This window comes from Ahaetulla prasina, chromosome 1 (assembly GCF_028640845.1).
Source record: "Ahaetulla prasina isolate Xishuangbanna chromosome 1, ASM2864084v1, whole genome shotgun sequence".
NCBI lineage: Eukaryota > Metazoa > Chordata > Lepidosauria > Squamata > Colubridae > Ahaetulla > Ahaetulla prasina.
The window spans coordinates 197,531,014-197,557,277 of record NC_080539.1 but is presented as its reverse complement, the minus strand read 5'-3'; the positions used below and the strand labels follow the sequence as shown (position 1 = coordinate 197,557,277).

The following is a 26,264-nucleotide window of genomic DNA, read 5'->3' as shown; positions in this document are numbered from 1 at the left end:
GCACGGGAGCGGAGCAAGCATGTGCACACGGGCATGATGCGAGCCGGTAGTAAAGATAAGTAGAACCCACCCCTGCCTGTAACGGATGTACGGCAAGAACATTTTCTTCAAACAAGTACATTTATTGATGGGCAGCAGCAAAGGGTTACCTCTCTCTCAAAAGAGGAATCCTAAATAAGGCAAGAACACACTCATTTACACTTTAGCACACTTACCGGTATAAACGACAAAGAAAGCACTGATCAGTTACACTTTGAGGTATAGAGAATATTAATTAGTTACATTCAGAGGTAGAAAGGAGAGTCTCTGTTTTCAAATACTAATCACATTTACGTTAGTCCACAAACCCCATAATACCTTATTTGGCATTTAACCGACTCGTGCCTATTCAGCAAAAACGTACAGACTTTCTCTGCCTACGTGCTGTATTACAGACAGTCTCCTGTTCATATGCAACTATGCAAGTTTCACAAACACAATACTTTTCTATTTCATGTAGATTCTGCAATATTTCCCTCTTTCTTTAGGACTCAAGAGCTGTTGCTGGAAAATCAAGAACATAGTTTGAGTACAAACAATCCTTTTACTTGAAGATACTAAAAAGGTCTAGGTGATAGAGACAATCGGCTTCTAGGAAGTCCCAGATTCTAGCAATATATCTGTGTTTAAAATCCTGAGTTTATTTCTCCCACCATTACCTGATATAGGCTGATTACAGACTGTGAGAAGCCACCCCCCTCCTAGAAGAATGAAATATTTTGAGGAATATTAAAAAGGCAGAATATTACATTTCCCTAAATGAGAAATGGAGATTTTTTTTTAGAGGCAAGGAGTAGACTCATTTTTAATAGCCCCTCCTTCCCCCAGCAGATATTTTGTGCCCATTAAGAAAGACTGGGCCAGCCTATCTACAGAACAAAAGACCTTCAGCTCCAAGATGATTGGATTATCCTTCAAGACATAATAGGATTAACTTACTGCCATTTAGCAGAAGACACAGAGCTCACTACATTGCACAATTGCCTAAGGGTATTTCAGATATTGCATCACCCTCAGAGCAGACCAAACTTCAACCAAACATAGCTCAGACAAACACCTAGGATTTGTACTTTGCCTATGACCCCTACATAACCCCTACATGGCCCCATAGGAGTCTGACAACAGCCACTAGAATACATATTCTTGCAAAGGAACAGGAAGCTCAAGTGCAAAGCCCAAGAGAAGGTATAAAAAAACCCACTCTCAACTTCATGTGGTCAGCTCCCAGAACCCATGTGGTTCTGTTCACCATTAAGCCGTCTTTCTAATCAGCCTCCATGTTTCCTGTGTTTTTCTCCTGGATTGAAACTGAACCAGAGGGATATTTCTTCTGATGAGATCATTCCTCTTGTTGAGCTGTTGATGACACCTGTAATGTGCTTCCATAACATAGGTCGCAGACTCTGTTTCTCATCTTGCTACCTCCACTATTTACACAAGGGAAAGGGAGCAAATCCAGGGGAATTTACCAATCTCTGCTTTGCATCATAAATAAGGGCAGCACCATGAGGTGGCATCTTGTCTGTGACAGGATAGGGATTGCCTGTGGTGGCAGCAAATTTTGGTGTGTTTCTGGGTAGTTCAAGGACTGGTGAAGAGCCCCTTACCTGGCTGTAAGGAAGAGCTCTAGGAGTAATTCAGGCAGGTTCAAAGTTGCACAATTAGTCTCAACAGGTATTCTTTGCTTCTGAGCATCACAAGGACTGAATTACATAAATTAACCTGCTGTGCCTTTTCTGAAACTTACCCTCCTCTATAGTCAGTGAACCTCATCCCGTTGAATTTGGCACACCATGTTTAATTCTTGTCAGAAATGAGTTCTGCAGTTAGAGAGAAAATAAAACATAGAAACTCTGAGCCTCTAGGGGGCAGCAGAAAGCAATATACCAACAGCAGTCCCTGAAAAGAACACCTGTACCTTCCTTTCAGAAGCTATCTCCATATATAGGCACTGTACTTGATGAAAAGAGTAATGAAAAGAGAGATATTCTCCACACAGTGATAGCTTCATCTTCTTCTTCTGCAAAGCAAGTCCAAATTATGATAATTTTATGAGTGGAATCGAAGATTTATGCAATGTTGCCAGGAGAGGAAGAGCTATGGTTTGTGTGGTATATCGAAACAAGCACATATGGCATATTTTTTTGGTCAGAAAAGACTCTTGTATTCTGTCCAAACATGAATTTAGCAACTTAAAAAGGAGGAGAGTTTTATGATCTTCCTTTCTCCTGCTCCATCAGCTCTTCTGTAGTTTGGTTTTCTTCAACCCTCTCCCCCTCCCTCTCTTCCATTAACATTTTCATTTTGCTGCAGCTAGATAGAGGAAGGGGAGGGGGGAATTTATCTCCATCCCTGCCACCTGGTGGTGTTACAGCAGTGAATCAGGTGCCGGTATTACTGAGATGATATAAAGCAGAGAACTAAGTTCTCTCAACACCCCCAAATTCCATTTTTGGAGGCCAAATATCTGTATAAAATTCATGGAATTTCACTTCAGCATTTGTTCTCACTTCAATATTATTCATAATATTTCACAAGTCTGTGCCACTGATGATCATCGAATTTTATCATCTCTTTCATTTTCCTGGTATACTGAATGCAGTATCATGGGCTTATAATGGGACATGTGGGGTTTTTTCCCCCCTCGGAGGCCTGCCTGATATAGTTGAGTGTTGCTGAATTATGCAAGTATATTCTTATAGCTATAGAAGAGCTTACAGAACTGTAGCAAGTGGCTGAAGGAAGGAGAAAGAATGCCTTGTGGTTCTAGAACACAGGTCTTGAACCCACAGCTTGCTTCCCAAACAAAGATGTGTACAAGATGTTGGGTAGACAAGGGAGGAAATAACAAAAAAAGTAAGCTTTGTTGTATCATTTTCCTCATAGCGATACCAGTCAGTGAGGTTTGGATTGTGTGGTGTATGTCTGTGTATGTGCGTGCGTGCAAGCACGAACATGCTTTCAAGTAACTGACTTCTGGTGACTGCCTGTAAAACCCTAACCCTGCAGTCTTCATGGCAATTTTAGAAGTAGTTTGCCCTTGAGACTGGCCCAAAATTACCCAGCTGGCTTCATGCCTAAAGCGGGACCAGAATTCCCAGTTTTTCTGGCTTGGTGCCTTAACCACCACACCAAACTGGCTAGTATAAAAAAGGTAGTAGGAAATGTATTAGTACAACATATAGCTGAATGTTTTCAAAGGAACTAACTGCATTTTGTAAATTAGATTAATAGTAACATAGGACCAGGGGTGGGCTTCAAAAATTTTAGCAAGGGGTTCTCTGCCCGGTTGCTGGGTGGCCGTGGCCATGGTGGGCATGGCTTAGTTGGTCTCCTGCACCACGGGGGGTGGGGTGGCTTTTTGCCCTTCCTGGGCTCTGGAGGCTTCCCTTGAGCCTCTGGGAGGGCGAAAATGGCCTCCCCAGGCTCCAGAGGCCCTCTGGAGGCTGGAAACGGGCCTGTTTCTGGTCTTCCCGAACTTCTGGTAGGCCCGTTTTTTGCCCTCCCCGAACCTCTGCATGTGCCCTAAACTTACCTGCCACCAAAATGGGCTGGGTGGGGACTTCTGGGTGGGGCGGGGTGGAGTGGGCGGGGCCAGTCAGGAATGGGATTTGGGGATTCTCCAAACTGCACAGAATCTTAGCTAGAGGTTCTCCTGAACCCTGTGAACCCCCAGCAGCCCACACTAAAAGAAAAGGCACCACTGTTCTTCTGGCAAAAAGGCTAAAGTCACAATTCATTCTTTCCCTCATATTTCTTTGCACAGTTCCAGTTAAAACAGGGTAGCCCTGATTAAGGCATCCTTGGTAGTTTTTAATCTTACCATTGCTTCTACCTCTCAATAAAGCAATTTTGAATAGATTGGTGTCTGTCCTCATTCCTGCCCATGCTAGAAAGAGTGAAAATGTAGAGAACACTGTAATTTTGCCAGTGTTCCTGTTGTTCCCCCCCTCCCCTCCCCTTCTCTCCTCTCCCCTCCTCTCCCTCTTTTACTCCCTCTTACTGGGGGACCAGCAAGAAAGTACAAAGAATGTTATCCAGTCATTACTTCACACTGTGACAATCAGTCATGGACTAACAAAAATCCTTCAGCCTATTGCACTGGGTAAATTTCCAGAGAAAAGTTTAGTGAATTGCAAAATAAATAAACCTGAGCAACTGCAATGAAAAGAAAGTATGTGTGAAAATGGAGACTGTAAAAAATGTAAACAAGAGCACTGAAATCTTACATGTGAGCAAATTGCAACTGACCCTTTCCCCTGTTCCATGTTGCTATGGTGTATGTTGCTATGGTAGTGCACAGCACAGCACAGCACTGGTGGGGAAATGTCCTCAGAATGGGGGAGGGGGAGGGGGGAGTCTGCTTCCCAATTTAAAATCTATCACTCTAGCCACTATGACCTTATAATATAATAATAATATTTATCTCTCTTGTTTCCTCCAAAGAACTCAGGATGGTTATAATTTTATATATATATTTATTTTGTCACACAGTATATATAAGCATAAGCATGAAATAACTAAACAATACATAATCATATATATATAAGCATGAGTATAAAATAACTATATTAATTGGATATAACAATAGGACAGGAACGGTAGGCACGCTTGTGCTCTTATGCACGCCCCTTACAGACCTCTTATTTATTTTTTTATTTTATTTTATTTGCATTTATATCCCGCCCTTCTCCGAAGACTCAGGGCGCCTTACACTATGTCAAGCAATAGTCTTCATCCATTTGTATATTATATACAAAGTCAACTTATTGCCCCCAACAATCTGGGTCATCATTTTACCTACCTTATAAAGGATGGAAGGCTGAGTCAACCTTGGGCCTCGTGGGGCTTGAACCTGCAGTAATTGCAAGCAGCTGCTGTTAATAACAGACTGTCTTACCAGTCTGAGCCACAGAGGCCCTTGGAATGGGGTTTCTTCCCACATTTCAGTTTATTTAGTAAACGTGCAATGTAGATTAGATAAAAGATAGCAGTAAGCGCCAAGATACCTAAAGAACTACCTTAAAATGTAAATCCAAGTCTCTCCCCAGAAAGTCCACAGTTAATGCCACTATATCCCATTGGGGACACCTGCTTAACATCTGCTGCCAGCTAAACAAGCTGCAGGATACATTTCAGTGGGTGGGTGGGTTTCTCTAGTCTTCTAGCCTTGATGCTTAGGAGGAGTGTCTGTGAGCCAGGCAGAAGACATTATTTTTTGATTTACGAGAAAGTTATTTTCTCAGGTATCTAGTGAAAGAGCAAAGAGCTAAGCAATTGCTCAAAGGAATATACCTGATCTCATATGGTTTCTTAGGAGAAGTCTTTCATTGGGTTCGATGCTTCAATGAAATCCTAATGGTGTCCATTAGCCTGGGGATAAAGAGATCTTCACAAGGTGAGCCCCAAAAGACTTCCAAAAGAAATTGTTATCTTTAGAAATGGAGGGGAAACAAGCTGTCTGAATGCAAAGATGTCATTTCAGCTGAAAACAGGGCTTGGGCTGCAAATAGCCTGAGTGTTTTGTTGTGTAGAATAAAGAAGGGAAGTAGGAGGTGGGAACTCATTTTGTAAATCACAACCACTATAGGGGTATTTCTTATTAATCTCAAAAAACTCACCTCTGTAAATGAGAGCGAGAACATGGTTGAATGAGAAGCATCAGCAGACTGACCCAAGGCAGCCTCATATGAAGACATATTTAGCCAGGCCAGGGAGGAGGTACCAGCAGTCCTCAAGTTACGACCACAGTTGAGCCCAAAATTTTCATTGCTAAGCAAGACAGTTGTTAAGAAAATTTTACCACATTTTACGACTTTTCTTGCCACAGCTGTTAAGTGAATCTGGCTTCCCCATTGGCTTTGTTTGTCAGACAAAAGGGGATCACATGATCCTGGGACACTACAACCATCATAAATATAAACCAACTGCCAACTATCTAAATTTTGATCACAAAACCATGGAATGCTGCTATATTTATAAGTGTGAAAAATGGTTGCAAGTCACTTTTTTCAGTTCCTTTGTAACTTCGAATGGTCACTAAAGAAATTTTGTAAGTTGAAGACTACATATACTGTATGCTTGGATTTTGTTGCATATGATATTACTCTTTACCTCATAGGTCCAAGGCAGGGGTGAAATCCAGCAGGTTCTGACAGGTTCTGGAGAACCGGTAGTGGAAATTTTGAGTAGTTCAGAGAACTGGCAAATACAACCTCTGGCTGGCCCCAGAGTGGGGAGGGAATGAAGATTTTGCAGCATCTGTTCTGTCCCCCTCGCCTCAGTACGAGCGATGGCTTAATTAGCAGCAAACTAGCGAGCGTCTGCCAAGTGTCTCTGTTATCTCCCTTGATCCCGATGAGTCAACAAACAGTACTTCAGCTCTAGTCAAGCAGTTGATTTGCCTGCTACAAAGAGGCATAGCAGCCCTTGCTGATTTTATATCCTGTGGGGTGTGGCTCCATGACTCAGTACTTCCTAGGCCTGCCCCACCCCTGCTTCTGTTGTTCCCACCTCTCCTGCCTAAGAAACCGAGAGTCCAGCCAGGCCTGATTGCAATCAGCTGGGTCTGGAGGCGTGGCCTGGGGGGGAAAGAGTCAGGGGACAGAGGCCTCGTTATCTCCTCCACCTGGCCTGCCTCTGGCTCCTGGAGCTCAGTCAGGGAAGTCGGTGCTCCCAAGGTAAGTCCTGATGGCCCTTCCCCCTCACTTTCCAAGTCACTTTCTGGCAGGGGGCCCGGCTCAGTGGGCGCAGACACAACAGTATCCTTCCCCTGCCATGCCTACCAAGCCACGGCCACAGAACCAGTAGGGAAAAATTTTGAATTTCACCCCTGGTCCAAGGAATCCAGAGGGTGGGAGTAGAGGGGAGAGCAAGGAAATTATATAAAAATTATATTTAAAAAACTTTTATTATGACAATGCTTCTATAGAGGATACTTAGAAGTCCCAACCATTCAATATATAGTTGAAGATTCCAAGTTTCAAAAGAACATATGAATAGCAGAGTTATCTTCTTGCGTCCTGTTTGAGCTTAAATTACTGTTAGTTGGTTTGCATATCACTAGAGGTTCATCCACACAAGGGCAGCAGTACTATGGTATCCTCCCTTCTTTGAAACAGGAGGAAAAGATGGCAATATAAAGAATGCAGCACCCACAAACTTTTAGTAAAAGTTTAAGTAAAAAGGCCCACACTGTTGCTGTTTTTGCAAAATATAGGTTACTTTCAAGAACTTTCAGGAACAGGAAATGTTTGATGAGTTCCAGCTTTCCTTTCCCTGCCTACCTATGGTCTCCTACTCTCAGGAAAACCAAGAAAGGACCACTGTCCTGTGTGGTGAGGAGAATACCAGAGATCAAAATATTCATATGGCTGGGAGAAGCTCTGCTTTCTCTCACCACAGGCAATATTGACCTCCTGGAAGGCTGCATTCAACCTTAAGTGAGATCAATATTCTCATCTTTAAACAGCAACAAAATTAAATAGACTGCACAATTGAGATATTTAGTCTCTTAGCCACAGCTGAAATAGCCCTGAAGGTAAGAAACCCAGTGACCAGATAAGAGAAGCAAGTCCCACAGCAGACTTGCTGGACCATTTGAAATCCCCCTGATGGCCAATCTAAAAATGCTGCCCCTGTGCACTTTGGCTTGGTTGCAACTTTACATGAGCGCTCTTGTGGCATAATATTTGGGAGAATTACTTAGCCAAGATCTTCCTTTTTTGCTTGGCTCATTGCCAAGAAGGGCCACTCCATAATTCAGGAATAGATGATCTCCTCCTCCTCCTCCTTTGCAAATGCACCCAATGGCCGTGTTTTCAAGCTTTATTCAAAACTGCTGTGCTGACCCAGGTTGTCTTAAGACTTTCAGAACAGATGGCCTTCAGCACTTCATTCCATTCCAGCAGCTGCAAACCACAGTAGTGCCTGGCATACCTTTTTCCCCTGTCTTGGTTGCCATTTCAGGATCACATGATCCCACCAATTTCCTAAAAACTAATCAAGACCACTGTTTTTTCAGGATGAGAAAACAATCACCTGCAAGCAGGTTATTAGGAGGAAGGGTAAACTTTTTACTTCTCTCTTCCACCCAGTGACATACTGCTCAGGATTTTGAGTGCACGTTAAAGATGTTCTTACAAAACAATATTCTGTAGGAGCAACCAGTTTCAAAATACCCATTTGCTAGAAAGCAAATAAAGTACTGGCATTGTTTTCAGCATCAGCTTAAAATTTTACATGGATAATTGGCAAGCAAAGGAAGGCAAATCCAGTGGAATAGCCATCATAGAGAATAGATGATTGAAGTGAACAATGAAAGTAGCAGTGTGCTTTCGGAAATGGCACCTGCTTTACAAATGTAATTACTAATATGAAGGGAAATTAGTCTGAAGTAAGGACTGTTCAAAATGGAAGATAATGCAGTGTTTATCTAAAAGGAAGGCAACACCAAATTTAAAAAGACCCATTCCCGAAATAAAGATTATGCTGAAGATAGCTTAAAATACTAATAAAATTCTATGCACTGCTCAGTTTCTCTATTTGCCATTTGTGGTTGCCAACAGATAAATGTATATAGTGAGCAGAGCCAGAACAAAACAATATACATCCATCCATCCATCCTGTTGTGTCTTGCCTGCTCTCACCGCAGCCGGGGTCTGCTTATCTGCTTCCGAACACTGAAGAATGTCCTCCCGGCCCCAGCCCTGGCTCCATGCCCAGACAGGCTGAGGAGGGGGCATCTCCCGGCCCCAGCCCTGGCTCCATGCCCAAGCAGGCTGCAGAGGAGGGAGCACCCCCCGGCCCCAGCCCTGGCTCCATGCCCAGGCAAACAGAGCAGCTAGACCCCTCCCCCTCCTCCACAGCATGTGAGCCTGAGGAAAGTTTATTTCCAACAGCTGCTGATTGGAGTGACCCTCGCATCAGAAGACTGGATAGGCGGAGGCAACAGAAGGAAGGGAGGGGCAGGCCTTAATGAGTGCTGAGTCATGGAGCCACACCCCATGGCCTATATAAAGGATCTGCTTTCTGGCAGTCTCTGAGTCAGGCAAAGTTGAACTTATCTTGCTGAAGTCACTTTCTGGTCTCCTGCCTGCTCTGAGGACTTTGCTAGGACTTTGGGCAGAGCTGCAGAGGCAAGCCTGATTCGGATTTCCCTGACCTGGCCGTCAGCGGAGGAGTGGGACACGACACATCCATCCATCCATCCATCCATCCATCCATGCAAATTGAGGTGGAAACTGGAAAAAAAACCCCTCCTCCTGAGTTAACTGAAGATGAAATTACACGTATTAAAAATCCCACATCCCAGAAGGTCACTGATGAGACGTCTAAGATTTGAAATTAAGACATATGGATGGTGCTCAAATTGAGGAAGACCTTCACTGAAGATACCCAAAGTCCAATTTTATAGTAAGGGTCTCAATAAACATCACATACCAGCTGAATATAAATTTATCCCACAATTTTGTTTTAATTCCAAGTACTAGCTAAATTATGATTTTAAGCAGAACTACAGAGATGTTTTCTTTGCTAGTTTCCAAATCAAGTCTCTTTCTTGTGAAAGGGAAGAATACAAATACTCATACTTTTTCTCCAGGGAACTTTGAGAAGACCTGGACAAGAAAGTCAGTAAAAAAGCATCAATATAAAGATAAATTAAAAGAGTGGTGGGGGGTACTATGAGGTGAAAAGAAGGCAGCTAGATATGAGAGGAAGCTGAGGGTGGGACATTTCACCTTTTATTTCAACAAAGACATCTTAGTCCAGCTGCTGGAAATTATGGAAAAAAGAATTTTGAGGAGATTTTAAGATTTAGGAATTCCTTATAGTTTCCAGGATTCTGTATTTACCTTGGACTGACCTTAAAGAAACTGTCAGGTCCCATATATTTCTATTGGGACACTGGCATTCTGGTGAAGTTTCTGTTTCTGTTTCTGTTTCCTGCATTGCTATGCTGTGAGTTTCCGTTTCCTGCATTGCTGTACTGAGGGAGGGGTTTTGTTTCCACTGCTTTAAATTGCTTTTTTAAAGTGGGAAAATTTAGTTCCTGCCTAGACCTCTTGCTATCACAAGCATTTCAATAAAAGCTCCTTTTGGAACAACTTCAGTTTCAAGAGTCCTGCTTTCTTGGGAAGATTGGAGAGACAAGACCTTACATATACCTTCCTGAAATCCATGTTGTCCTTGCTTCCTTGGTTGTGTTAACAACATGGGGGCCTAATATTAAGAGCTGACGCACAAAATAGTAGTAACAATCAAAATACTAGCCCCTAAGTAGACCTTTTGAAAATTTGACAATTTTTAATTACAACATTTTCAGCTATAATTGATCAAATTTGATCAATTTTATCTGAACAAGCTTGGCAATTTTTAAAGTACTGCATACCATCATGATATTTTAAGCAATGCCATAGGTGTAAAAAAATATATTTATTCATAGAGTAGAGAAGACTCTGTAGCTTCAAAAATGGCCTGGAAGAAATGTTTCAGGCCTCCTGAAATTGCAGCCATTCTTTGCTATTCTACCAGAGTAGCTAGCCTGAAGTTTTTCAGGATTGTTTATGAATCTGAGGAAATGAGTTGCATTAACTTTAAAGAATGGAATCATTAAAACAGGGTTTAGGGTTCTAATGGGAAGGCTGAAAAAAATTGGGTTACTTTAATAACTAGCAGAGAATGCTTACACAAGGTCTGAAGTGCTTCTTTTAAATGTAAGTCCTTAATCATCGTGACAATAAAATCACAAAAGATGCATCATGAATAATGTCACAATGACAACTCTGCCTTTTGTTTTCACATACTAACATTGCAAGAAAGAATATAAGGGGTAGAGTTTGCATTCTAAAGTCCTATTATCCATTTTGTCACCTGTATGTTGGATGCCTGTTTCATTTTGGAAGCCTGAACAGTATGGTATAATCCTTGCCAGCAGACAGCAGAAAAACCAATCATACTGTTGTGCAGTGCCATTGACTATTTTAAAAAAATATATTTTACTCTTTATGTTTCAAATGCAGGTACAGTTCCATGATATCCACTCTCCAGGGCTTCTTGTTAGATCAAGTCATTTAAGTCTTTTAAAAACATAGCTTTTGATCCCCCCATCTTTCAGAAGGAATTCTATCTTTATATTAGAAATTATTTCTTTATCTCTTGAGCCAGTTCCTCTCAAAATCTCTCTCTGTCTTCGTGAGCACTTTTTCTCTTTTTTGTTCTTTTGTTCTTTTATTTGAAATTAAGCGGAGTCAGTCTAGGATGTGGCTCAACTGCTTTTTGGGTCTTTTGATTTCATCACTGTTTCAACCTCCCTGTTGTATCTAGCTATTTAAGTAGCTGTGTGAATATAGAATTAGATTTGTTCTGAGGCTGGCTCAGAACTGCATTACAGTCTCTCCTAAGTACTGCAAGAATTTGTAGAGAATGGAATATTATATTGCTGGGGTATCTGCATCCTTTTGGTAATCTTTTCCCTTCCCTCAATCAATTTTTCTGCCAAATTCTGCTAAACAGCCTCAACAGAGTCTCCAAAATGCTGCAGTTTCTCAATATTCCTTTTGGGGAACTTGTCCCAAAATTATTCCAATTTTCTTGGTCCTCAGAAGCTCTTCAATATGATGGACACCTACCTTTCCACAAGAAGTTTTAATTGAATTGGCAAGTGGTGGACGCTGTTGCAGAAGGCAGATATAGAGACAGAGAAAGCTTGTGTTGTAACAACAATTAGATGCTATTTCTTAATAGATGGGATGTGAAATGTACCCACTCTGCTGGATCTTAGAGGAACAACTAAGATCCAGCAGAGGGGGAAAGGTGATCCCTCAAATAAATGGACTACAGTATTTGTAGTAGGTGGCAACAAACAGGTTGAATTACATCTGAAAATTCACTGCAGCTCGCATAGCAGAAGGGCATACCAAAGCACATGCACAAGTGCTCACACATCTGCATTTGGACCAGCTGCAGCTGTCAAATGGTCTCTAAGAACAGTCTGCTTTGTATGCAATATTTTACATTTCGGGTGACTATGGGTATGTAACTCTGAAGAAAGACTTCTAGTCCAGGAAATGATGCAATTGGTACATCAGACAAATCTGTGCAAAAACCTCTCTGTCTGTCATAGCTGCCACCAACACTTCAAATAGCAACAGTCAGTCTAGGAAGATTTATGAATTTCATGCCAGTTTTTTCTGGAAAAAATAATTCTATTCAGAAATAAAAACAGGAAATATCTGGCACTGGAAGAATCATAGGTACTTGGTCTTCTAAGAGCCGAGATGAGACTTATTGCTTCCTATAAAGACTCTAGGCATTAGGATAAGACTTCAGCAGCAGCATTTGGTTGACCAAGGGTTGAGCTTTACAACTATTATTGGCATACTAATAACACCTGATTCTGTGTCATGGGAAAACTTCTCCCTGTAGATTCAGATAGATGTTAAACAGGAAGTGTGAAAGTGTTGAACACCATGCTGCCTCATAAGTAAGAGGCTTCAGACTTTATTTCCACTCAACCAAACAATGATTGGAACCAGAAAGAAAAACACCACAGCACTATGCCTTTGATCTCAATCCCTTTGTAGTTGATCCAGAAGGATAAGTGGTATCAAAAGCTGTTGAGAGATCAAAGAGATCAAAGAACACCAGTTGGACCATTCTGTTCTGTCCAAATTCTGCCAGTTCTGCCATAAGTCATGTGCAGTAAATTCATCTCCATGCTATAGCTTGAAATTTGACTGAAATGGGTCCAAATAATCTGATATATACCAAGTTTTCACAAAAATACGACCTATCCTGAAAATAAGTCCTAGCCTAATTTTTTGGGGTGGGCGTAATATATGCCCTACCCCAAAAATAACCCCTAGTGAAGGGGATGGGAATGGCCAGCACAGGAGGCAGCCCTTCCCTTCCCTGGTCACATCATGGCTGCTGGACCCCTTAAGCACGGCCTATGGATCAGCTGATCCAGCAAGGGCCGGGAGTAATGTCTCTCTGGCTGCTTGGGGATATTTCCAATGCACTCTTGCTAGCCCCAGTCCTGCCCATGGCGCTAGGCAACCTTGCAGCTGAGGGCCCCCCTGTTCCACAGCTCACCTTGTGGCTATGGAGCAGGCAGCAAGCACGGTTTATGCTCCGCCAGGCCTGGAGCTCGGGTGTTGCTTAGGCTGCTGCTATGATGTGGGCCACTGGAATAGGAAGCAGGGCGGAGCCCTGTGCCTGCTTCAGCTTTGCCTTTGACAGGGCAGTGGGCACTAGAAGGGTACTGTCCTGAAGCCTCCCTGCCACTTGGTTTGGGGCAATTGGTGCCCGGCAGGCCCAAGTATGGTGGGCAGGCAGGTGGGTGGAGCAAATAAGAGAAATAACAGAGAGGAAATCCTTTCAAACAGTGTTGCCTACAATTCTTGTTACTCCCCTCCATCATTTCTCTTTCTCTCTCTCATTCTCTCTCTCTCAAACACAGATATTTGATTGCTTGAAAGGGACAGACTGGGCTTTGCTTCTATCATAAGCACACGCTTCCCACAATCTTCCACAATTGCCTGTCCTTTTCTCAAGCAGCAGCGGAGGTAGTGGTGGTGGGGAGCCGATTCTGACAGGCCGCATGGTTTTCTGCCTCATTGTAGCAGCAGCCTAAGCAACACCCAAGCTCCAGGCTTGGCGGAGTGCAAACTGTGCTTGCCGCCTGCTCCATAGCCACAAGGTGAGCTGTGGAACAGGGGGTCCCTCAGCTGCAAGGTTGCCTGGCGCCATGGGCAGGGCTGGGGCTAACAAGAGTGTGGTGGAAATATCTCCAGGCACCCAGAGAGACAGAACTCCCAGCTGTCACTGGATCAGCTGATCTGTGGGTCATGGTTAAGGGGCCCAGCAGCCATGAGGTGACCATGCTTGCCGCCTCCTGCACATCAAAAAGAATAAGACCTCCTGAAAATAAGCCCAAGTGCTTATTTTCAAGCCAAAAAGAAAATAAGACCAGGTCTTATTTTTGGGGAAACATGGTATGTATGTATGTGTGTGTGTGTGTGTGTGTGTGTGTGTGTGTGTATAATATTTTAATTAGTTGTATCATGAATGTTTTAGTCACTTTCTACATATCTTACCAACTACTAAGAGTAGATTCTGGTTTTTTTTACAACAGTGGGATATAAAACAGTAAAGAAATGAAATGTGTCCTTCAGTAATCTAAATTCATTGGGAATGATCTCTTCTTGATAAAACAAGAGAATATTTTTAGGAATGAATGGGTGCAGAATGAATGAGAATTGAATCAAGGAGTGATTTAGACACTAAGAATGAATGAGGTTCAAATTTTAAAAATAAATATAGAAAGACAAAGTAAATGGGTTGGGAGAAAGTGGAAGATCAAGGAAGTTGTGATTAGATAGATTTGATATGAGAATTTTGAATAATGAAAGGCAATGTATGACACTAAGTATTGATACGTTAGGTGCAAAGATAGTTCATTCAGATAGAAACGTATATTGAATATTGTTGTTGTAAACCAGATTCTGCTATATTTCCCCTTTTCTTCTTACCTCTTACCTCTATTTCTTTGGTTTATTCCTTTTTTCATTTTGTATATTGTTAAATTACTTAAAAAAGTTACATAGTTAATTTCCCAAATTAAACATATTAGAATTTCTTGAATTTCTGTTCTTTCCTAGTGACCTCTTTACTTTTATGTGCCTTACATATTTCAAGAAAATTGAAGGTAGTGATCATTGGATTAATTCACAAGGAGGCTTCAAAATACAACCAAAGCAGCGGATGATAAAAGAATCTAAGCGGAATTGACAACGAGAAATTTAGAAGATGAGCAACTATACCTCCTGACCTCTTTTCAGTTTTCCTTGCTATTGCAGAAAGGGATATGGGATTTGTTTCCAAAAAAAGGTAAGGCGAACCATCTCTGGCATACGCACCATGTCTCCCACTGAAGCCTTATCCATAGAGTCCTTGGAGGCTGACTGGGACAAGAAGTTACAGCCCAGATGGCAAGCATAGAAGTGACTCCTGAGTGTCTAAATCCAGAGGCCAACAGCAATTCTGGGTCAAAAGAAGGCTGAAGGACCACAAATGTTCAAGACTGAGGGAGAGTGATTGATTCACAGATCACTATGGCTCTTGAGTACACCATCAGTCTTAATTGGGTCAGTGCACTCCATTTGGTTTAGCTTTAAGCCTATGGTATGAAAGTGGTTTTTGGAGATGAACAAGTACTGAAAAAAATTGTCTTGACTTTGCGTATTCTGATTATCAGCTGCCAGAAAACTTGCCTCATTCCCTATGACTGAGTATTTATACTTAGACCTGGTTTGTATTTGGACCTTATTTTTTCCTAAACTTTCTTGTATGAAGAACATCTGCTCACTTTAGGATGTTGATTTTGGTTGCACTGCAAGCCAATTCTCTTTGGCATAAAGGAAACTTGGTAACTCTCGGGGAAAAGAGGCCAACATTGCTATCATGATAGGTAACTTCCTGTTTTACCCTAAGAAAAACAAATTTTAAAATGTTTTCTGGAAGAGATAACAAGAGCTGCTTACAGAAATCCATGGAAATTTCCAATTTATTGAGGTATATCAAAAAGAGCAAGGAATAGATTTCTGTTCTTTCTAAAGGTAAAGTTTTTTCCTGTCCAGTTGTGTATGACTCTAGGGGTTGGTGTTCACCTCCTTAGCCAAGGGAGCCAGAGTTGTCGGAAGACGCTTCCCTGGTCATATGGCCAGCATGACTATATGGTTGGAGCTCACTCTGTTGCACTGTGCTGAGGTCTTTTTTGCTCTTTCTAATTCAAGTCTTAAATATTGTATAAAACTAAAATAATCTTTTATGGATTTCCAAACAAATATAGCCAAAAACCCATTAAATGTTGACATGAATGAATAAAGTCAAAATAATTTGCAGACCACTGACCTCTAATTGTTAGGATTTAGTATTTCCGAGTGTTTCTGACACACTAGTCCTAATGTTTCCACTTTCAACCCAGCCTCTATTTTCTAACTACAGCATTATTGTGAAGAAAAAGTTCAGCATAAGAAATATTGTCATTAGCTCGATTTCTGTCAGCTCAGATTAAACTGGAACTAGTTTCAAATTCTGATTCATTGAAATAAACTGAGACAGGAAAAGGACTATCATTTCAGTGAAATAAGCAAGAACTGAATTGGGGAAATCCAGCTCTTCAGACAGATCACACCTTTCATGGTGACGTATAGGTATTTCTACATGTGGAATTTAAACAAAGAACAGTAATTTTTAACAAAAACAGTGATCTTTTCTACTACTGAGAATTCAAAAAGAGAGAGAAGCACCATCTTTTTTTCCAGTATAAAATTTTGTTCCTTGACAATACAAAACATTAATTTCAGCATCTAGGTTCGTGAATATGAAAATAGGCATTGTGGTTTTCTGTCTTTTGTGTTGCTGCTTTGAAGCTTTGCATGGTAAGTGATACGGCAGATTCTGTTGACAGCAATTTCCTTTGGTTGTGATTTTATTGAGTTTAAAGACTGTATAAGAAATGTTTAGAAGCAGTGGCCCTGAAGCTAAGGTAAAGAACAGGCATTTATATTATGGAAAATTGAATCATTCTCTAGCTATAGGGCCATATTTAACAGTTGATACTTCTTATGTGCCATTATTTAGTTTACTAAAACTGTATCCACTAGTAATGTTTTTGAACAGAGTTATAATAATTAATTTTAACTTTATTATAAAAATTATTTTATAAACAACTCCAGAAAATGATTGCCAACATTGTCAGGTGTATTTTAACAACTTTTCTGAGTTGGAATTCATTGTCTATGAAAGGCCTATGTCCAGTACAAGATTTCTAGTATATTATTTACTTGGTTTTTAAGCTGTTCACTGTTTTCTGTTTCCAACCTTGTGCTTATATCATATAAAGTTGGCTTATATTAATTTATATCTGTTTTTGACTCCCGGTTCATTCTGAAGTATTCTAATTACATGTGTGAAGGATCATGCCATTTTACATAGAATGTCTAATATATTTATATTAGACATTCATAGAATGTCTAATATATTTATATTAGACATATTTATAATTTATATTGATATATTGACCATCAATTGTGTTGTAAATGTTGTCCCTTGATGAACGTATCTTTTCTTTTATGTACACTGAGAGCATATGCACCAAGACAAATTCTTTGTGTGTCCAATCACACTTGGCCAATAAAATTCTATTCTATTCTATTCATAGAATGTCTAATTCAAAATCTCCTTGAGTTCACTAAGACTTAACCCCAGGTGCATATATTTTGGAATACTGCTTTAATTTACTTAGATTATATTTTTATAATGATGGCTGTCCAAGAAATACATCCTTTGTATTATCCTTGGTGCTTCAAAACAATCAGTGTGGAAGTCAGGAGTTGGCACTATACAATGTGCTGCATGTGAATAGAATGATGTTGCCTTCTGACCTACATGATAGACTCTAATTTTGCTCCATGGAATACCACCATTTATCCCCCAAAATGGAGCGATGAAGGATCATTGGGCTTTGGCCAGCTGTATAACTGTGGCAACCTATTGGCACTTTATACCATTAAATAACATAGGAACATAGGTGAGATTAAGAAAATAAGCAGACCAATCATTCTTTGTACAGAAATTAGAACCAAGCAAAGAAAGGAGACGAGAACATCTTGTCACCTAACTATAAAGGAAGCATTTAGCACCTCTTTTCTCGCCTCCGAAACTTGGAATGCTGGCGGTTGCGGTTCGCACAGAATGGGAGAATGACCCCTGTGGGCAGGCTCAAGAAGGGGCCTTAGGACTGTGATAGTTCTGCTACTTCATTTAGGTTCATTTCTGTGAAGTCTTAGAAATAAGAAACCACATCTTTATTTATTATATTATTTCTATACTACTATTAGCATTTTAGATTTTTTGCATTATACTTTAAATTATTCAGTCTTGGAAATTGCTGAACAGACTGAGTCATTCCATTTATATACAGTATTACTATGTTCAAACCCCTTTGAGGAGTCAAGCATCATTTCACTGTGGTAGGCACCATTTTTCAGTCATTGATTCATATCTATAACAGTGGCAATAATTACAAAAATAATTAATTGGAGCCAATGCTTAAGGTTTTGCAAGACCTATGATTTCTTTGGGAAACACAAAGAGGCCTTTGATCATTCATTCATACTTTAGCATTATAGTTATGAATCCAATAGATCCGATATTCTGCTTTTAATCAAATCTATTAAAAGATGAGGTAAGATAGCTGAGGTAGGTAAGAGGAAAAAAATAGTATGAAAGAGTTAAGATTCATGTACCAGCTGAACACGGGCCTAGACGTATCCAGTTTCAGCAGTTATTGCTTTCTAATCTTGTTGTAGTCAAGTTATTCCCATTTGCTCTTGACTTGTACCCTGGTACTTTCTCTATGTTACCTACAACTTCCTTGCATTCCTAAATTTTGAGAGGGAAATTGGGTTAACTGCGTTCACTTCCATGCCTCTTTCATTTGGACTTGCTAGTTTCACCAAGGTTTCTTCATAGCAGAAGTCTATATTACATGCTGGGTATAACTCCAGGTACATATTGTAGGACTTGATTTATACAAGCAGAATATACTGCAGGTAAACTTTTTTACCTGCAGTATAAAACACTTTTTAAAAATTCTCCTACTGCAGCCCCATTCCTTGCCTTGCATGAACTTGTATTTTTAGGTCATCATTCCTAACCACAACAATGCCACAATGATAATATCATGACACATAACCCACTCTTTTATACTTGCATTGCCTTATCTTGCGATGTTACCAGAGGGGGCTGCTGCCGGTTTAGACCGGTTCTCCCGTACCGGTAGTTCTGACCATTGGCTGGGCCCACCCACTCGCCCCGGTGCTATCCCGTCCTATATATTTCACTCTCTGGCTAGCTCGCTTGCCCCGCCCATGCAGCCCAGCTGATTTGCGCGCCTTGCCTGCTCTACTCACCGCAGCTGCCCGAGTAGGTGTACTGGAAGCTGCACACATGAAATTGCTGTGTTTTTGAAGCTGCGCGCTAGCGTGGAAAACGCATGCGCACCCACTAACATTTTCAATTCTGCACTAGGTGAACCAGTTGTTAAATTATATAAAGCCCACCTCTGGATGTTACTTTCTTGACTTCTCTGCACAATGTGTTTTAAGTCTAGTTCTAATCATAATATACACATCCTTGGCTGCAGTCAAAACTTTGCAAATATTATTTACATTCACAACCTTAACAGAATTTATAACATAAATAATTAACGTAAGAATTAATGATATGCAAAATTATAGGGGTACTTCGCAATGATTGATAATTTACTTAAACTAATGTATTGTTAATTTCTACTATGCAATTCAAATGTTTATGTATATTGTTTTTTTTAATCTTAAAAATGATTAAATGGCATTGATATACTGTTTTTAGGTGTTGGCCAGTGTCCATCCATTTCATCCTGCACTACTTCTTGCACAGGTATGACTTATTATATTTAAATGATATTAATTAAGGACATCATATCCAAATGAGTGTGACAAGCAAGAATTAACAACTGAGATCTGCAATTCTGCACACACACACACACACACACACACACACACACACATATATATGCCATATGAGTCAATATGATTTAAACTCTATGTCCAAGGGACTGAAACATCAAACTTAATCCAGTATATGGTTAGCTGCTGTTGAGTTGTGATTAATGTTTCAGGTCTGTTAATAAATGAACATCATAACAATATTTCTCTTGGTGTCTTGAGATAACATTTCATTTCACCTGTCTTTTTCACCAGGCCCTAGAAGAAGTTAATTTGTGATCTGCTTTTGATATTGATTTTGACTAATCTATGTTTTGAGAGTTATGTAACATCTGTGTTGTCTCCCTGAAATGGGTGGGAGGTTTTTTAGTTTCTCTAAAACCATTATTTTGCTGCTGTCTAATTTTGAATTTACTATATTGTTCTATGCCACCCAATGTTTCAGTACCTGAGATAGCTCGTTCATTATTTTTAAAAGAAATATAATGAAAAATAACAAATTGCTTACCTGTATTGGTATTGTAATGGGTCCTGTCCGTGTAATGCCTTTTTTCACTGTTACTTGCTTAAATATTGTGATGTCATGGATTGGCAAGGCTACCTTGGCAGGAGTGAAATCTAAAAATTTTCCCTACCAGTTCTGTGGGCGTGGCTTAATTGGTGGGTGTGGCTTGGTGGTCAGGTGACTGGGTGGGCGTGGCCAATAACAATAAATAATAAAAATAATAAACAAAGTATACAAAACAATAAGAGGTACCAAAAACCAACTTTCACACTTCACACACACACAACACAACACAATTGACTCACACACAATATAAAAGCAGCTGCACTTCACCCAAAATGGCCCCTGCAACAAGCAGGAACATCACAGCCACAAAAAGCTCAAAAACCAACTTTCACACTTATTACATACACACAACACAACACAACTGACTCACACACACACAATGCCACATACAGCTTTGTGAGATTTTGTGTGTTTGTGTAGTTAGAGTGAAACACCAAATCTCAGAAAGCTGCACAAATATTTTATTTTATTATTTTGTTTTATTTATATTTTTTAGATAAAAGCAGCTAAATTTAAAACTTCCTTAACTTTAAATTGCTGTCTAAAAAAAAAACTCCTTAAAAAAACCCCAATTAACTATTTTTTAAAGCTCCCCACCCCCCAGTTACTTACCCAATTGGAGGCAGGCAGATTGAGTTGCTCATTGATGAGATAGATTACAGGCAGGCAGATTCTGTTGCTAGCTGATGCAATTGATTGCAGCAGCCACAGCAAGGCTTAGCGAGCCCGAAATAAACAGCAATTAGGCAAGTGGGGACTGGGCAATTGAGTGGGCATGGGCGGGGGATGTTGTAAGAGGTTGTAAAAAAATGATTTTAAAAGCCTGTGATGATCAGGCAACTCAGCTGGGATCGCCAGAGGGAAAAAAGCTTTTAAAAGGCTCTTCTGATGATACCAGCTGAAGTTGCCTGATCACCAGAACCTCTTAAAAGGTTTTTTTTAACACCTTCTTCGGCTGAAGAGCTTGTAGAATAGAATAGAAGTTATAGAATAGAATTTTTTATTGACCAAGTGTGATTGGACACACAAGGAATTTGAGGTTCTGGCAATCAGACAAATCGCCAGAGGAGTCTTTTAAAAGCTTTTTTTCTTTATAACCTCTTCAGCCGAAAAAAAAGCTTTTAAAGGATTCTGACAATCCCAGCTGAGCCGCTCGATCATCAAAGGCTTTTTTTTACTTTTAAAAGCATTTTTTTTGGCCAAAGAAAAAATGCTTTTAAAAGTAAAAAACAAAAAACCTCTGATGATCGCGCTGCTCAGCTGGGGCAGGAGGCGGGGCCAGGGATTTTTGCTTCTGGTTCTCTGCCATCGCTACCAGATCGGCTGATCCGGTCCGAATCGGGAGCATTTCACCCTTATACCTTGGACAAGTCATCTGCAGGCTTGTGAAGACTAATCGCACATGCTGGAATTCTAAAGAAAACATATCAACTTACTTTTGAACAAGATCAAAAGCACAAAAACTATCAGCAAAAAGATAAAGATCTGACAATCAGTTCGGTCATTTTGGAGGCATAGAAAAATGTTTGCAAAACAAGGATCCTGTATTGGCTTGAATGAGATCTCACAAATTGATGCAATTGGTTGTATCAATTATAAGATGTTTATACTACATCATTATATAGATAATCATGGGATTAAAATATATATGTGACAGGATATTTAGGAAAAAACCTTAATCCATTTCCTTCTTTTACCTTATGTTTTTCCTCTGCTTTGTTAACAAAGCAGACAACTGCTAACTTCCCAAGGCAATGCTTGTGAATTGTTTCCTTCTTTCTACAGAGAATATCACCAACCATTCTCGACTCAAAGATGAATTTCCAAGAGAAAATTTTACGCTGAATTGCCCTTTGCCCAGCAATGTGAAAGGTTTCTATATGAAGCTGTATAAGGGCCAGAGCAATCAAGAAGAATGTTCTCTTTATGTAGACAATGGAAAAAACAACTCTGAAAGAACAAATAAATTCTGTGAACCAATCCATTCAGATGAAAAGGTATCATTCATTCTCAGAAATTTAAAAAGCAAGGATAGTGATACTTATATCTGTTGCCTAGAAGTTCTTACTCCAGTCTATCGTTGTTGCAAATCGAATGAAAAGCATCTCTATGTTCAAGGTAAGTTGTCATTGTTTTTGAGAACACAATTAAATAACTCTAACAAAGTATGATTTAGCACAGGGGTCTCCAATCTTGGCAACTTTAAGCAAAGCTGGGGAATTCTGGGAGTTGAAGTCCGCCAGGCTTAAAGTTGCCTCCTGATTTAGCAGAACAATTCCTTTTGTCAAATCATTCTTACTTGCCAGACTGTTTCATCTTATTTTAGAGAAAGCATTTTTCTTCTTTCATCTCTTTTGGAAGGAAGGAACACTGAATTCTGGGAAAATGCCAGCAGCTCTTCTCTATTGACAACAATAGCCTTTCTAAAAAGAGGCACGTAATATAAATGTGTAAAGGAATAGTACTTGTGACATCATCATTTAGCAGAAGTCTAAGTTCCACAGATCCCATTAGGTCCATGTATTGAGAGCCATTGCTTCATCATTATTCCACATATGCCCTCACTTCCATCCAAATAAAAGCAGTTTTTAGTGTCTCGGGACTGCTAGAGATTGAACAACAGTAAGATGGAAAAGACAGCTGGAGCATAGGGATCAAGGAGCAGAGTTCTTTCTCTCTCTGTCTCTAAGGTCTTCACAAATACATATGTATCCATTGATGACCTGTGTATTTAAATTATAGACTCATAGATTCTCCCATCCACCAATATTTTGACATGCATTGTTTTTACACAGAAGTCATTTACCATGCTCACTGGTAGTCACTATGGCAAGGCAATCAAAGGCGTGATCCTCACAGGCCACATTCTACTCCTGGATTAACAGAATGGCTGGCTAGACTTTCCTTGCAGTTGATGGATTCTGCTTCTATTCTAGTTATTGTCTGATGGCCATATTTGAAACTGTTTTTTTTTTAAATTGAAAGATTTTAAATGTAATTTTAATTGCAGTTTTATTGCATTGTAATAGAACTTGTTGTTATTATTGTTGTTGTTGTTGTTGTTGTTGTTGTTATTATTATTATTATTATTATTATTATTATTATTATTATTATTATTATTATTATTATTATTAGCTTATAGCTACCAGATGGCTGTAAAGCAGCATATAAATGGAAAGTATGCCTTCTTTGAGGAGTGCCACATGCCACAGAGTATTTATAGATCAAATTCCTGATCTAAAAAAAAAAACTCTCTTATTTTTTTAAATGGAATTTTTCCCGTTAAAAATAAAAAGCTTGTTTCTTATAGATACATAATTATAAAGATATTCATCATATAGAGAATTAAGCAATATAGAAAAAGAGAAAAAGAGCTATTTTGTGTATTTATTTTATCAAGTCCAGGCCTGAAAATGAATAGAATGAATAGAATTTATTGGCCAAGTGTGATTGGACACTCAAGGAATTTGTCTTGGTGCATATGCTCTCAGTGTACATAAAAGAAAAGATACCTCCATCAAGGTACAACATTTACAACACAAATGATGGTCATAGGGTACAATTTAACACTTAATGATACAACACTTAATGATAATCACATAAATATAAATATAAATGATAAAAGCTTTACATATCTATGCAGATGTGCATAGAGGGGGAAATTTCATCTGTTGTATCTTTTCCTGTCATTAAAATTCTTTCTAGGAAAGGCCATTATTGATAAAGTTCTCATTTTTGGATGAGGATAATGATTTCCATTGGAAATAGATTAGAAGACTTTTCTGAAGCCATGGAATCCAAAAGAAAATGAAAGATTGCTGACGAGAGTGTAAAGTGCTACATGTGAAGCTCTAAAGAGGCACTTAACTAACCACTTCTTTTAAAAAAAGTCAAGTTATGCAAACCTAAATCTAGATTAAATGGCATCGTGGTAATCATTTTGGTCCAGGTACTGAATGATCAACTTAGCCAGTTAAGGGGAGCAGCTTTGTTTTGGACAAGGAACAAAATGAACCAAGCAAGTCCCTCCTCAACTGGGAAAGTTCTTTGGTGATTTGGGGCCAGTCACACGCTCAGCCAGGATTATTGACAGGTCACTTCTAAGCAGGGGATTCTATATATTCTGAGCTGTTAAACAAAAAGCAGGAAAGAAATCCAATAAGAAAGAATCCAATCCAAAATACACTGCTGAAGATGTAAGAGTAGCTGACCTGTGATTCTTCTAGTCAAACTTCATTTCTGAGTCACAAGAACAGGATGGTTGGCAGCTTGGTTAATTTCTCTTGGCTTCATTCCTTCCCTCTCCCTGTGTCTACAATCATATGTCAAGAGGTATTTATGGACATAGCTGATCACTAGCCAGTTCAAAAAGAAAATTGGCCAAGTTTTTGGGCTATACTCCACAATTCACCATGGTGGCTGTTAGTTTCAAATCTTAATTATAATAAACCAATTTGATTCTTTCCCAGATTCAGAAAAACCTTCTTTCCCAGATTCAGAAAAACCTTGCTGGCTATCGGAATCTACGTCATGGATGCTTATTGGGCTCGTAGTTTTTTTATCTGTTGCCTGCATCTTTTCTTCAATAAGGTGTTTTAGAAGTGCGGTAAGTGATTTCCACAGCCTTCTTCAAGTCCAGTTTCTGCCAGAGATATAGTTACAGAGTTTCCATTTTGTGAGATTCAGAGGCATACAATGTCAACATGCAGAATGGAAACCACTTTGATGAATAAACCTAGCCATTTATTTACTATTGGAATTCAGTCACAAGTGATAGCAGTTTACTTTTAATTTGCATAAGATGGAACTGTTTATTGATTTAGTAGCCTGAAGTTTTAGGACTAGGGTGAAGGGAGAAAGAATGCTGTGAACATCAACAAAAATATCCAAGAAAGCAATCCCTCTGATTGCTGGCTGCAAAAGAGTTGATAAATAATAGTGGGCCCAGCCAAGCTCTGAAGTCACTTGGAAAGCATCCAGCAGAAAGTTAACAGGGGTGATAATCCTTTTATTTTTGTTTTTTACCCTGAATTTGCCATTATTTCACTTTTGCATAGTTTTGATCGTTTCAAAAGAAAAGAAAAGAAAAGAATTAAGATCATTCATCAAAATCAGAATCCACAGCATCTCCTTTTTGTTCCCAGGTTTGCCAACGTGCCAAGAGTTATGACAACAACACTGAATACATGTCCATGGCGGCAGTAAAACCTAGATGAAAATGCAGTATCCAGAGATAATACGTAAAGTGGGTTCCATGAAGCAGTGAGGTCAAAGTTGACCTTGGACTTAATTTACTTTTAAGGGGTTGGTTTTCTCTCCTTGCTTATCTCTTCTTCCTGGACAACCAGCTTTGGCTTCATCAGAAAAGCTCCTAAAGCAAGAAACTACTTTGAATTATTGCAGAGGAGCAACCCAGCACAAGACCTCCATGCTATCAAGATTCTTCTCCGCTTGTTAATTTTGCATTCCTCCTTAATGCCAGTCAGGACTGTCTTGTCCCACTGTTAGCTCTGTTATGAATCAAAGACTCAAGGTTTAATGGAAATCTGGAATATTATATCGGGACAATGCTTCTTAAAAAAAATTAAAATAATTTTGTAACATTCAGAGTTTGCGTTTTCTGTATGAATTCCTGGATAAGCCGGGAAGCATAAAATAAAAGGGTGAGAAACATCCACCCTTTTCCAGTGTTGAGTTTTGACCTCAAACTTTTCTGCAGACACTGGGCTGGAAGAAAGTAGAACAGGTTACTGTTGGGTTTATCTTAGCTATTCTTTATAAATTAAACACCTACAATGTATTTTTCAGTCATGAATGTTTGTAACTTCATTAAAATTGAAATATTGCTTTTAGTCAGATTTTTTTCTTTCTTTGATTTTGCTTTAACCAACAACTAAGAGAACCTGCTTCAATGAAATACACAATAGAATAGCTGCAATAGTTATTCAATGCATACATGAATGAATATAATGCATTTGTTGCCTACATTTTTGCAAATAATTAAAATATGAATATGATTTCCCCTTTTCAGCCTGTTTACCAGCAGTAGATTAACTAATCTTTTACTATGCAGCGTCATAAAAACTAATAAACTTAGT

The 26,264-nt window shown here is 39.5% G+C and overlaps 1 protein-coding gene across 1 annotated transcript; it reads left to right on the top strand.

The window, feature by feature from the left end:
- Positions 1–16,426: 16,426 nt before the first annotated feature.
- Positions 16,427–25,710, top strand: LOC131200204 (T-cell-specific surface glycoprotein CD28-like). Its single transcript, XM_058186705.1, has 5 exons — positions 16,427–16,484; positions 19,480–19,527; positions 21,952–22,284; positions 24,636–24,772; positions 25,311–25,710. The coding sequence occupies exons 1-5, from the start codon at positions 16,427–16,429 to the stop codon at positions 25,380–25,382; spliced, it is 648 nt and encodes a 215-aa protein (XP_058042688.1). The 3' UTR covers positions 25,383–25,710.
- Positions 25,711–26,264: the final 554 nt, after the last annotated feature.

Bases quoted from the DNA above. Each gene is read 5' to 3' on its own strand.
- LOC131200204 (XM_058186705.1), top strand. From the start codon at position 16,427: ATGAAAATAGGCATTGTGGTTTTCTGTCTTTTGTGTTGCTGCTTTGAA. The intron at 16,485-19,479 runs GTAAGTGATACG...TACTGTTTTTAG, and splicing joins CTGCTTTGAAGCTTTGCATG to GTGTTGGCCAGTGTCCATCC. The intron at 19,528-21,951 runs GTATGACTTATT...TTCTTTCTACAG, and splicing joins CTGCACTACTTCTTGCACAG to AGAATATCACCAACCATTCT.